Source organism: Aethalodelphis obliquidens, unplaced genomic scaffold (assembly GCF_003676395.1).
Source record: "Aethalodelphis obliquidens isolate GAN/ISIS:26980383/991018 unplaced genomic scaffold, ASM367639v1 scaffold18, whole genome shotgun sequence".
NCBI classification, from domain to species: Eukaryota; Metazoa; Chordata; class Mammalia; order Artiodactyla; family Delphinidae; genus Aethalodelphis; species Aethalodelphis obliquidens.
This window is the reverse complement of record NW_020837962.1, coordinates 25092640-25105792: the sequence shown is the minus strand read 5'-3', so window position 1 is coordinate 25105792 and position 13153 is coordinate 25092640. Positions and strand designations below refer to the sequence as shown.

At 52.5% G+C, this 13153-nt stretch overlaps 1 protein-coding gene across 2 annotated transcripts in view; it reads right to left on the bottom strand.

The window, feature by feature from the left end:
- Positions 1-1638: 1638 nt before the first annotated feature.
- JAG1 (jagged canonical Notch ligand 1) overlaps positions 1639-13153 on the bottom strand; it is a 35658-nt gene continuing 24143 nt past the window's right edge. Inside the window, exons 10-26 of one of the 2 annotated variants that reach the window (XM_027118182.1) lie at positions 13015-13128; positions 12556-12602; positions 12047-12220; positions 11496-11646; positions 10536-10700; positions 9942-10055; positions 9335-9448; positions 9138-9251; positions 8882-8998; positions 8366-8393; positions 7819-7904; positions 6595-6708; positions 5839-5948; positions 5525-5758; positions 5182-5313; positions 4842-4992; positions 1639-3858 (exon numbers count right to left, since the gene is read on the bottom strand). In XM_027118182.1, coding sequence (XP_026973983.1) covers positions 3401-3858; positions 4842-4992; positions 5182-5313; positions 5525-5758; positions 5839-5948; positions 6595-6708; positions 7819-7904; positions 8366-8393; positions 8882-8998; positions 9138-9251; positions 9335-9448; positions 9942-10055; positions 10536-10700; positions 11496-11646; positions 12047-12220; positions 12556-12602; positions 13015-13128 — 2423 coding nt within the window. In that variant the 3' untranslated portion in view covers positions 1639-3400. The remainder of the gene's footprint in view (positions 3859-4841; positions 4993-5181; positions 5314-5524; positions 5759-5838; positions 5949-6594; positions 6709-7818; positions 7905-8365; positions 8394-8881; positions 8999-9137; positions 9252-9334; positions 9449-9941; positions 10056-10535; positions 10701-11495; positions 11647-12046; positions 12221-12555; positions 12603-13014; positions 13129-13153) is intronic. The other variant, XM_027118183.1, reaches the window with a different exon arrangement.

Genomic DNA, 13153 nt, shown 5'->3' with positions numbered 1-13153 from the left:
AAACCCCCTCCCCAGCTTACAAGTTCCGCTTCTGCTCATCACCCAGTCTCACTGGGCTTTTAGTCAAGATATACCCCCCTGTTCTAACTCTGCATTACATAAGTCTAGAATCCCAGGACAGTGTCCCATCCTAAAGCACCCAACTGTGAGCTGATGCTTTCCCGGAGTTTCATGGTATATATGTGTTCTAATGCTGGAGTTCTAGTTAGCCATGTTTCTGGACGGAAAATTCTTCCTTTTCCAGGGCCTGCTTACAGAGGGCACAGAACATTCCCAGGGGATAGGGAAGGTTCTAAGTCCCTTCTTTTGCACATTCCTGCCCCCAGGATAACCAGGGCCTGGAGAAAGGGGACCACCTCCCTTAACGACCAAGGTCGTGGCTTTGAGCCCTGTCCAGATGAGACCATCTCATCCTTTCCACTACCCAGCGTGTCCTGCATAGAAGGCTCCTTAAAGTAACAATCGCAAGATCACGTCCCTCCTGGAATAAAGAATTGCAGAGGCTCATTAAACTCTTTTCTTGGCACACAAGCCTTTGGCAACTACCCAGGGAATTCTGGGTCCTGCAGAATCCAAGTTTACAAACCACCAGGGCAAGGTAGCATTTGAACTCAGACTGTCCTGCCCGTCGGGTCTGTACCGGGAAAGCACTGCTCCCTCCCTCTGACCTGAGCCCCGCAGAGCAGTGATACGGGGGCCCGTTCCAGGACAGGGAGACATCGTGGAAACCCAGACCCATCACGGTCCAGGTCCTTCGCGCTCCCTCCCCGAGCCAAAACTCTGTCCCGGACTGATTCCCCTGATGGCCTCCACTCGTGCACGAGGAACCAGGGGACTGATTCCCCTGATGGCCTCCACTCGTGCACAAGGAACCAGGGCCACTTCAACCCGCCATCCATTCTTAACCAAGATGCCAATCAGGACACACCTCCTAGCCTGGTAGAGAAGCTTCCCAAGAATGAAGAAAGATAAACATCCCCGTAGCTTTTCCTCCGCTCAGTTTGTCACTCCAGCTGGAGTTATACTATGAAGACTGGAGGGGGGTGACAGCCTGGGTGTCACAGCTCCGAGGAGGGTAAGCTATAGCTTCCTAACCAGAGGAGGGAACTCCTGGCAACTCAAAGCTGCTGGAAGCTGTCCACATGCCTGTCACTGGTGGTTCATCCCTCGGTGCTGAGATGCCAGAGGCAAAGCTTCCCCCACTCTACCCCGCCCCGCCATGTGCGGCAGGCTTGTTGGCCTCTGGTCCCAGCAGCCACGAGCAACAACCACAGCTCACCTGCCCTTTACAGGTAGGAGCAGCCCGGCTCTGGCACCCCAAGGATGCACGGGAGGCCAGCCACTCGCGCACTCCCTAGGAGCAAGGTGGTGAGGGGCAGAAGGGCCCTCACCCCAGAAACTTGTAACCACCACCTCCTGCGGAGACCAGCCCAGAGGTACAAGGTGCACGAAAGCCACAAGGGTGTGGTCTGCAGTGACGGCAGGACATCCACATTCATCCAAACAGCCAGGGGAAAATAAGAGAAAGCATCCAGTCTCCCTCCTAATCCCCCAGCACCAATTCCAAGCTATTTAAAACCCTTTTACTGCGGTGGGCGTTCCCCCGCAAGTGCTCAAAACAATTCAGTCCACACTGCAGGCCATTAATCCAGTGGTGTTTATTCAAGCAGTATTCACACTTGCTGTCGAATAACAAGGGCATCTAGGCCCCCAAGACGGGGCTCACAGCTCCAGCTTCACAGCAGCCCCTCGGGGTTTCGAGAATGTTATGGCTGAAAAGGCTTTCCGTTCTTGATGGGGGACCCTGTCAAGCACAGCCTACTTCTCACACCCCAGTCACCAGGACAGACCCAGGGCGCTGGCAAAGGCACAAGGCAGAGCCAGGCAGAACTACGTAAGCTCAGAAGAGGCCACACTGGTCCGTGTTTTCGTACAAAAAAATTTAATAAATATGACTTTTCAAAATTTATTGCCAGGAACAACACATCAAAGATGTATGTTTATGTTCGTATAACACTAAGAGGGCAATACAAAGGATCTTCACGGTCTTAACGGTGAACCGACAAAGTCAGTTTTTAATAAGTCTTTTTGATCTTAAATTTCGTCATAGCATTTTGATTTCCTCACTTAAGGCAGGCAGTGGACTCTGGCAAATCTAAACAGTGACCTTTCTGGACATTTTACGGTTCAAGTATTCAACTAGCTTATGAGAATACTCCCTAAATGCAGTAGATAACAACACAAAATCAAATCTACAAGTGGTTCAGTCTTACATTACGAATGATGAAAAGAAATCAGAATTTACAAGATAAGATTGGTGTGCTTCCAACTTCACACAATTAATTTGATATCTTTAATGATCTTCAACCACTCACGTTTTGGCTACGTTTAGTCATAGCTCAGCTTGTTCCCTTAAACTGCTCGGTAGCAGATCACCTGCCTGTCTCTTTCAAGTCTAAAGCAAAACAAAAAAAACGAAAAAAAAAAAACACTTGTTCTAGACTAACTCTCAAACTGCCTCAGTCGGGGTTTTAAACATCTGACGTCGTACGAAAAAAAAAAAAAAAAAAAAAAAACAACTCCACCAGTATTCCAGGCACAGAAGGCCATCCTATTGTCTTAAACTATTTTCAAACACCTTAATTTTGGCTTATAGGCAACACGTAATAAGAAAATAAGGTCAAAAAAATAAAGCCATACGCTTACAACGCTATCAAAAACCTTCAATTCTAAACACGTACATATAAATAAAAAGGAATGATGTCTTAAGGCTCTTGATTATTAAGTTAATAAATCAAATATACACAGTGATTAATAAAAAAGAATTATTTACAGAACTATACAAAATTCTACTTTTGACACATTTTTCCTCTTTAAATTCTTCATTTTACCAGCAACTGCTGACATCAAAGTCCCCCTCCCCCAACAACAACAACAAAATACAATAAAAAAAATAAATAATAAACTCATTTGTGATAGTTGCTGTGGTTCTGAGCTGCAAAGGCACTTTTCAAATACAGAACTACTTGGACGTCATCATAAAACCAATATACAAAAACAACTCAAGAGTCAATAAATATAAATAAAAACTATGATCCTAAGACTGCATCACCATCGGGACATCTGGCAGAAGTGGAGGCTGGAGACCTCGGGGGCCGGGTGTTCTCCTGGGAGCCTGATCCGACAGGGGCGGGGCCCCGGGGCCTGGTGTTTGCATAGCTGTGCGATGCAGTGCTGCCCAGCCAACCACAGAAACTACCATTGCCAGTGTAAGCCAGCTTGTCAGAACTTAAATTAACACAGGGGTTCTACGTCAAGGACAGCCTGGGACCGGAACACGACAGGACAGCTGGAGAAGCTTCAGGAACCCCGGGCGCCCTCAGACTCCGCCCGCCGTCTGCTATACGATGTACTCCATGCGGTTCAGGCTCTGCGCGCTCTCCAGGTCTCTGTTGTCCTGTTTGTTTGTCCAGTTCGGGTGTTTGGCCGGCGTGCCGTGGGGGGGCTTCTCCTCTCTGTCGACCAGCGTGTACGTGGCCTGCCTGGCGAAGCGGGCTTTCTGCTGGTGCTTGTCCATGTCGTCCTCTTCCACCTCCGAGTTGTGTGTCCTTATTTTGGACATTTTGGAGTTCTTGTTCTCGTAGTCCTTGATGGGGACTGTGTTGGCCCCGTGCTTCTCGATGGGGTTCTTGATCTGGTTCAGCTGCTCCCGCACGTTGTTGGTGGTGCTCTCCTCAGAGGCCGAGCGCGCGTGGCTGCCGGGCTTCCGCCGCTTGCGCACGCACCAGTAGAAGGCGGTCACCAGGCAGCAGACCCAGGCCACGGTCAGGACCGAGCTCAGCAGGGGCACCAGGAAATCTGCAAGGCAGGGGCACCCCCGTGAGTCCCGCGCCCACGGCTCCCCTGTCCTTGGTCCCTAAGAAGGGCGCATGGGGACGAGTCCCTTTCCCAACCACACATCGTCACCTCCCAGCATCCCTGAAGAGACCAGGCCGAGCAGCAGCCCGTAGAGGCTCCCGCCTCGGCGCGGAGCAGCATCTGGGCCGGTCACGGGGAGTCTGGCTACTTAGGCAGCTCATTAGAGGAGCCGGTTTTCGGAAGCATCAGCAAGAGGGTCCCGGCATGGACAGCTCAAATGCCCCCAGTGGTCCTGCGCCCGGCAAGTCGCTTCACTAGAACGGTGATGCTCGGGGCATCCATGGGGGACTCTGGACATCCTGCGGGGCCATCGAGCCATCTATCAAACCCGTGTCTCAGCGCTTAGGACGGGCTGTCCCCCGATACCGGAGCACAGGACAGGCTCCGCACAGACACACGCTCAAGGCACAGCCATGCTCTTCCCGGGACCCAGAGACAATGCGTGCCTGGAAGGGCGCCCGCCTGCCGGAGCACAGCTTGCAGGCAGGGGAACAAGTCAGGGCCGCCTCTGCCCTTTGCCATGTGACCTTGGTCACGTCAGATGGCTTCTGTTTTCTCAGTTAAAAATGGGGGGTCCTTGAGTAGGGAACCGTCAAGTAACTCCCCACCCTGGAGGTTTTACTGGACGCCGGTTGGATTGGTCTTATTTTATTTTTTTTTGCGGTACACGGGCCTCTCACTGTTGTGGCCTCTCCCACTGCGGAGCAAGAGGCTCCGACGCACAGGCCCAGTGGCCATTTCTCACGGGCGCAGCCGCTCCGCGGCACGTGGGACCCTCCCGGACTGGGGCACGAACCCGTGTCCCCTGCATCGGCAGGCGGACTCTCAACCGCTGCGCCACCAGGGAAGCCCTGTATTGGTCTTATCGATGAGATGGACGTGACAGTCCTCACAGAAAGGGACCACTGCCCCCATCCACCTACCTGTTCTGTTCTTCAGAGGACGCCTCTGAACTCTCACTTCCGCAACGGCGGCGATCAGTGAGCTGTTCCCTTCACGTTTACTAACAAGATCTATAATTTTGTCGGTGATTTCCTTGATTGGGTTTCCATCATCCCGGATGTCTTCAGCAGACTGGAAAAGGAAGACTCATCAGACCAGAGGGTCAGGGACACTCCACAGTCACCATCATTCAAAATTATTTGACCACACGTGTATGTCAAGCTCTCCTTCAATGTATCTGCTCATCTGGACACTGGCTAAGTGAAGTTTCTGAGCTACTTGGCAATCGAACAACTAAGCGTTCATGGGTCTCATACTCACAATGGCCACGTGTATTTCATTGTTTGCAGAAGGGGAAGGCTCGCAAGCTATGTAGATTGAATATTCAGCAGAAACATTCTTCAAAATATTCAAATTCCGCAACTGGCTGCAAATATGCTCTGTGGTGAGACCCTAGAACGAGATTTTTAAATCCACACACACGTAAAAGAGCGGAAGGAAAAAAGGCTGCTGTTTGCTTGAAAGTGAAGCTATATTCAGAAGTTGAGCTCTGGTGTAAGACAAGAATCTAGGCTAAGGAGGAGGAGATCCGAGCTCGTGACACCCCTGCTTTAGGGCAAGCAGACACACCCCACCTCTCCAAAGCCAGCAAGGTGTTCCGTACCGGCGACATCATCTCCTTGTTGAAGGTGAACGTGATGTTGGCACAGTTGTCCTGGTAGTAGGGGTCGGAGGCACACTTGGTCTTCACGGGCTGGAGGCTGGAGGACCGGCACTCACCCACACCAGTGCAGGGGCGCACAAAGCACTGGGCGTCCAGGATGGGGATGCAGCTCTGCCCGCTGGGGCACTCGCTGTGCCCTTTGTGCAGCGAGCAAGGGCGGGGGCCACACCACACCTGCAGAGACAGAGTAGAGCTCAGGAGACGCTCGTTGGCAGTTCCAGAACCAGAACGCCGGTGGCTGGGGCCACGCCTACCTTCGAGCAGGCAATCCTCCCGTCCAGGCACTGGCAGGTGTTGCAGTCATCGTCCCACTTGGCCCCATCAGGTATCACGCTCCCCACGGTGATGCAAGATCTCCCTGAAACTGAGGTGGAGACTCGTGAGTGGGAGGAGTTGCCTTTTCTGGAGACAGTTCTCCTGATTCTTCACTCCCTGCCTGTCAGGAAGTGATTACACCTGTTGCCCCTTGCCCCATAACAACACAGTTGCTCCCACGATGGGCAAGCATCCCTCCCTCCCCGGTGGCCTTTGCACCCGGCCACGTGACCGGCTTTGGTCAGTGCAGTGTGTTGGGATGCGATGTGAGCAGAGTCTCTCCCGGGTGAGCTTGGCCCCTTGAGAGCCTACTGTTTGCCAGGGAAAGGACATGCCCTGGATACAGTGCTGGTCCAAGGAGGATGGGGTGGCACACAGACCTGGGCACCCAAGCCGAGGCATCCATCGCTCTGCTTGTGCCTTTGTGCCCATGAGCAACACCAATACTTGTCGTACACACGGAGATCGGGGATGGTTGTCACACAGCATAGTTGTGGCAACAGCTGGCTAAAACCAACAGCTACGCTGTTTTCACGGGACCGCCCCCCCTCAGGTTTCCCCTTCCCTGTGGTCCCAAGTGGATGTCCCCCCTCCGTGTTCTCTGAGCGTAGTTCCACTCACGAACAGTCAAAACAGTGACTGCAGTGCCCGCTCAGCCCGCAGGACACACGGGCAGCTGGGCCCGGCCCACTTACCTTCCTGGCATTTAGCACCACTGTGCCCTGGGGGGCAGACACACCGGTACCCATTGATCTCATCCACACACGTTGCCCCGAAGGCACAAGGTGAAGACTGGCATTCGTTGATGTCTAGGAAAAATGGAGTTCGAGCTTAGGCCCCAGTGGGAGGCAGCAACGTTTTTCTAAGTTTTTACTGACAAAACGTACAGATAAGCTTTCTAAGTATAACCTTAACGCATTTTCATCACATGACCAGCACCCAAATAAAGAAACAGATCATCAGTACTCCCAGAGTCTCCAGTCACTGCCCCGCAAGGACCACCACTAGCCTGATTTCTAACAGCTGAGAATCATATGGGGAAGCAGCAATTTTTAACTGAGGTTCCTTTTTCTCTGATAGTACGATTTAGAACAAGGGCCGGCAAAGATCTTGAAAAGGGTCAGCTAGTAAGTATTTTAGGCTTTGCAGGCCATGTAGTCTCCGTCATGTCATGACTGCTCAACTCTGTTGCAGCATGAAAGCAGCCCTAGACAGTACATCAACAAGGGTGTGGCTGTGTGTCAATAAAACTTTATTTTGGCCCCCAGGCCATAATTTGCTGACGCCCGATTCAGAAACATGAAACAGATACACAGTTCCCCCATCTAGTAGTTCTTGAAGTCCCAGACCTGGGGACCTCAAGGACCAGTAAAACTTTAAATACTTTAGGGACAAGGACACAAAAGTAGTACAACTAATCTATCACCTTTTTTGGCAAAAGAAAGGGCATGTAAAAAAAAAAAAGTAGGGAAAAGGCTCAAAATAAAGAATAAACTGTGAACTTCCTGAAAAACTGCATTGCCTGCCTCCATTTTGTTTAATCATTTCACCGGGGCCTGATCAAGCCCTGGAAACCGCAGCCCCAGTCCCTTCTGTGGCCTTAGCTCTGTCCCCTACCAGCATGGATGTGGCAACGTCCGCTTGCCCATAATTTCATGTTAGTCACGGGGACAGGCACACTCTTTCCTTAGGACCTCAGAGTAGATTAATCACCAAATTCTGTGGCTGACGCTCTCTCCCCTAGAGCAAGGAGGGCTGTGTCCCCCAGGGAGGGGCCGGCCAGAGCTGTCTTAATCCCAGCTGGAGGCAGGAGATTACTCGTCAAGGCTACTTAGAACCATGGCCATAATTATTTTAAAGATGAAAACTCTCAGGCTGAGGGTTTGGAGTGGGAAGACCCAGTCGGAGGTGGTCCTTACTTATCCTGCAGTCGGGCCCAGCGAAGCCGGGGGCGCACTCACAGCGGTACCAGTTCTCTCCATCCACGCATGTGCCACTGTTGTAACTATGAAAGCAAAGACCCCTCGGTCACCACCAGTCCACCACTTCCCCTGCCAGTTCAAAGGTAGCCGTGCCAGTTACGATCAGCGGCTCTCACCCCTGCTCACACGCACCACCGCCTGGGAGCTTTAAAAACACTGATGCCTGGGTCCCACCCCCAGAGAGTCTAACATCACAGGTCTCGGTTGCAGCCCAGGGACTGGAACTTATAAATGCTCCCCGGGTAATTCTCGCGTGCAGCCAAGGTTGAGAATCACTGCTCTAAATGAGAACACAACCTGACTAAAGTGTGGTCCGCGGACCAGCAGGATCGGCATTGCCTGGGAGCCTGTCAGAGAGGAGGAATGTGCAGCAGCTCCCAGACCTCCTGCATCCGAACCTGCACGTTAAACAAGATCCCCAGGAGACGCCCACACGTGTCACAGCCAACAATAAAGCGCCGGCTTAAAAGGTGGCCATGCTTACCAGGGATGAGGACTGCAGTCATTGGTATCTGCAAAGTAAAAAAAGACAACTTAACGGCGAGGCCTTCTTAGCCCTAAGTCAAAACACCAGTGATTTCCACAATACCCAGATGATAAAGCTGTCGTTAACACCGGCAGAAGGAGCTTAAGACCTCTGCTCAATTGGAACCAGGCCCACACCACACTTGGTCCCATTCACCGTGGGACACATGTACACAGGAAGAGGCCCTGGGTGGGGTGGGCAGGGGGTGTGAGAATGGATGGAGACAGGCTGCTGGTCAGACCGGAGCTGGGAACCACGACGCCATCTGTCTCCACTTATCTCCTCGGCGACTTTCTCATGCCCAGGTCAGGGCTGCATCCCATCAAGTCATTAGAACAGACCCAGGTGATGCAGAAGCAGACATCAAACAGCTCTGCTTCTGGTTTCCATTGCCAGTCCCTGGGGGTGTCAGGATGGACTCCTGCAGCCCTCAGAGAGTTCAAGGTGGCAAGCGGGGGGAGGGGAAACACTCACTCTGTGTACAGATGGGCCCCTCCCAGCCTTCTTTACAGACACACGTGAAGGACTCGCCGTTGACCACACAGGTGCCCCCATTGTGGCAGGGGTTAGGCAGGCAGCTACTGTTTCGGGCTATGAGACAAGAGCAGACAAGGCCACCCTCCCTGAGGATCCAGTGACAGTCTGGAGGGGCAGAAACCAGGTCCCAGGAAACAGTCATAGGCTCACAGGCCCACAGCCCCTGTGAGGCCCCGGGAGGGCGGAAAGGTACCTATGTTACAGGTCGTTCCTTCCCAGCCTCCGGGACACATGCACTTGAAAGCATCCCCCTCGTCATAGCAGGTGCCACCATTGTTGCACGTAGCCTCATCACACTGGCTGTCACCTGGAGGAGAAGATCCCGGCGTGAGCCCCTGGCCGGCCCTGCTCACGGAAGACAGGGCAGGATCCCAGCCGGCCACCACTTACGTGAGTGGCAGGTCTTGCCTTTCCACCCGTTTTTACAGTCGCAGTAAAAGTCGTTGACCAGGTCGCGACACGAGCCCCCGTTGTGGCAGGGGTTCTGGCTGCAGTCGTTAATATCTGCAATCAGAGGAGACAGCCGGCTGAAGACGCTCCCAAGCCCATCCACGCCCCGCGACGCCTAAGGACCGCATCTCTCCGCCCCCAGCCCCTGCTTTCCACGCCCACTTCAAAACCAGCAGACACCCGGGGACTTAAACACGGTCACCCTTTCCCAGGAATAAAGGAGCCCCCGACAGGCCATGGAAGTTAAAGTCAAGATGGGCAGAAAGGACAACCCAAACAGCAAGATGATCACTTTTCCTGCAAGTGGGGATATCTATCATCCTAATTACAGGGTCTAATTCTATAAGCTCCTCCGCAGAAGTTCCTTCCCGCTGGCTGGCGTCAGCATCAACACATGCAAATAGGACACAGGCCATGCCGTCCCAGGGCAGGAACTGTCGGGGTCCAACTCCCAGATATTTCCACGAAGAAGAAAGGCTGCCCATGTGGATTCTGTCCTGCCCACACCCCCCAGAGCTGTCTGTCCCCAGAGGACCCCTGAACTCACTGGTCTCACAGTAGGCGCCCTCCCAGCCACCACTGCAGATACACTTGTAGGAGTTGACACCATCGATGCAGGTACCACCATTTTTACAGGGGTTGCTCTCACAGTCATTAATATCTGTGAAAGGAAAGCAAACAGAAACACAGGTAAGCAAACGAAGGAAAGTAATGCCACCGCCAAGCACTGTTCTGCGGGCTTCCCTGCCTCTCCTGAGAAAATACACTGGGCACCTCAACATTTAACTCCGTCAGGACTGTTTCTGAATCCGGCGGGCAGTTTTATCAAGCAGGGGCCTCCAGAGAGCACCCCGTCCCTTTTATTTAATGTCTTCACACTAAGCTACTTGGAGAGAGTGGAGAGGAAACTCCTAGGCAAAGCGGACCACCTGATCTAGTAAGGTTCCAGAACATTCTAAAATAAACGTGCTGAAGACTTAAGAGGCGTCAGTGATCTCGTAAGTTAAACATGACCTCAGTCTTAGATTGTAGGTGGTAAACCTGGACTGATCTCTCCTGAAATGATTCCAGATGCCCCCCAGCTGGGCCGGGGCAGGGTTTGGGGGACCTTGGCCCATTCCCCGAGGATGCGGGGTCTTACTTTCATGGCAGTACGTTCCAGTGAAGCCTTTGTTACAGTCACAGGTGAATTTGCCTCCCGATTGACTCTTGCACTTCCCGTGGGGACCGCAGACATTGGAGGAAATATAGCGCACCCCTTCAGGCGTGTCATTGGAGGCCATGGCCACCGTGCAGCTGTCAATCACTGCGAGACAGACTTGGGGTCAGATCCCCGCCAGGGACCCGAAGACCCGGTGTTCCTGAGCCCAGGACCCACGCCACGCCTGCTCTCCTGGAGCCAGGCACCTTAGCCAGGCTAATGAGGGTAAGAAGCCAGCACCTCGGTGGCCAAGACTGGCAACATGCCGTGTCACGCTGTGACAGGCAAAGCCGAGACCCCAGACGGAGTTTTTTTTTTTTTTTTTAGGCGTTTTCTCCCTATGGAGCCAGGAGCCCACGTGTCTGCGGGCCCTGTTCATCCTCCCTCTACTGATACATCCACCAAATTTGCTGGAAGCTGGCTAAGGAGGAGGAACAGCCTTTCCCTCGATGTAAGGGCACTTACGGCTGCAGGAACCTGGAAGCCTGAGCCATCTCACACAGCAGCCACAGGCGGCCGTTTAAATTTAAGTGAATGAAAAGTAAGTAAATCAGGGCTTCTAGTTGCCCTGGTCACACACTAAACGTTCCGGGCCACACGTGTCCCGAGGCTACTGTACCTGACGGTGCAGATATCACCGTGGCAGAAAGTTCTACTGGCAGAGGTGCCCTGAGGAATCCACCTCGGCCTTGCACATCAGCGTCCCCCAGAACGGGGATGCTAAATGAGTTCCCTTCTCTGCCCTGGGCTACTTGCAGGTATGGTCTCCCCGAACTGGTGGGCCTGAATAGGTTGTTTCCACGTGTTCTGGCTTCCCTCCGAGTGTCACGGGGCAGTGACGAACGGGCAGAGGACAGCAGCCTTGAAGACAAGCCAGAACCCTGGCGGGGAGGGAGGTACCTTCACAGGGGGTGGTGCGGCAGTGGTCTTTAAGGTGGGAGCAGTTCTTGCCTTCATAGTCCTCGGGACACTTGCAGAAATAGTCGCTGGCGCGGTTGTAGCACTGGGCACCGTTCTGGCAGGGGTTGGGCTCGCAATAATCGATGTCCAGCTGCGAGGGCCAGGGGCAGGGGAGGGGGGACACAAAGTAAAACAAAGCCGTCATTATGACTCCTCTGGGGCAGCGGCCACTGGAATTTGACCCTTCCGTCTGCTTCTGTTAGGAGAACACCCAGCATGATTTACAGTTGTGTCCTAGCGACTGTCCAGGTACGCATTTGAGACAACAGGGCAGAATGAGAGAGTGCTGGGTCTGGGATGAAACGGACAAAGAGAAATCGACAGGCTGCCGGACAACGGGAAGAAAATCACTCATCACCCTCCTTCCACGGCGCGTGTCTAGCAGAGATCCCTAGTCAACAGGAGGCTCCAGACAGTGTTGGGAATGGGAAGGTGAGGGTGAGGAGACTGCCTGTGAAAACTGGGCCATCGGGCGCTCCAGCCCGGCTCACCTGACAGAGGTTTCCAGAGAAACCAGTGGGACAGAGACACTGGAATCTGTTGATTTCGTTCTGACAGTGACCCCCGTTGAGACAGGGGTTGCTGGCACACTCATCGATGTCTGTCTCACAGTGATCGCCTGCATAGCCAGGTGGACAGATACAGCGATAACCGTTAACCAAATCCTGGAGGGAGGAGAAGGAGGGTGAGAAACACATGCTTTTTTTCTAGGTGCTCCACAAACACAGGGCTTCAGTGGTTCAGCGTGACTGTTGCGCTTCAGCTGATTCACTGAAAGAGATGCCAAACCTCTCCAAATGTGAGAGAGGAATTTCTATGTGCATGCCTCCAAGATGACTCCCGGGAGGCTGGGGTAACATGAGCCCGAGTGAAACTTCCAGAGACTCACTTTTCACCTGCATTTTTAAATCTCCCAGGGACAGAGCTTTCCCAGGGTCACATAAATCTTAAGGCTTGTTGTCAATCACTAAGGTTTTGATATAAGCAAAGATTTACATACCCGACAGGAGGCGTCATTCTGACATTGGCCGAGGCAGTCATTAATATCTAAAAAATAAACAAGTCACCGTATTGGAGGGGCAATTTACATTGAAGTTGGGCTTCACTGAAAAGCCTCCTCTGCTCAGGAAAATAAAAACCTCCAATCAGATTTCTTGCGTGCTTCCCGTGAAATAAGGTTATTGGTGGGAACACTCCCTAGTTCTTCCAGACTGAGGTACTGAAACTTCACATCATTGTTTTAGCCACCTTATCAGAGTACGGCCGTTTTTTACCAGCTAATGAGCCTGATAACGTATATGTTTTCATTTCTGTGCCCATCACTCCCTCTCCAAAAACATTCCCTCTATAAGGTTCTCCTTCCACTACTCAAGTCTTAGACCTGGAGCCTGAATACGGCTGGCAAATGCCTTCAACACCCCAGTCTCATGAAAATCAAAATTGAAACAGTCTCACTCACTTATGTCACAATTCTGACCCATCCAGCCCGGGAGGCAATCACAGTAGTAGCTGGCGATCAGATTCTTACAGGATTTGGCATTTACACAAGGTTTGGCCTCGCATTCATTTGCATCTGAAAAACAGAGAGGATGAACAGT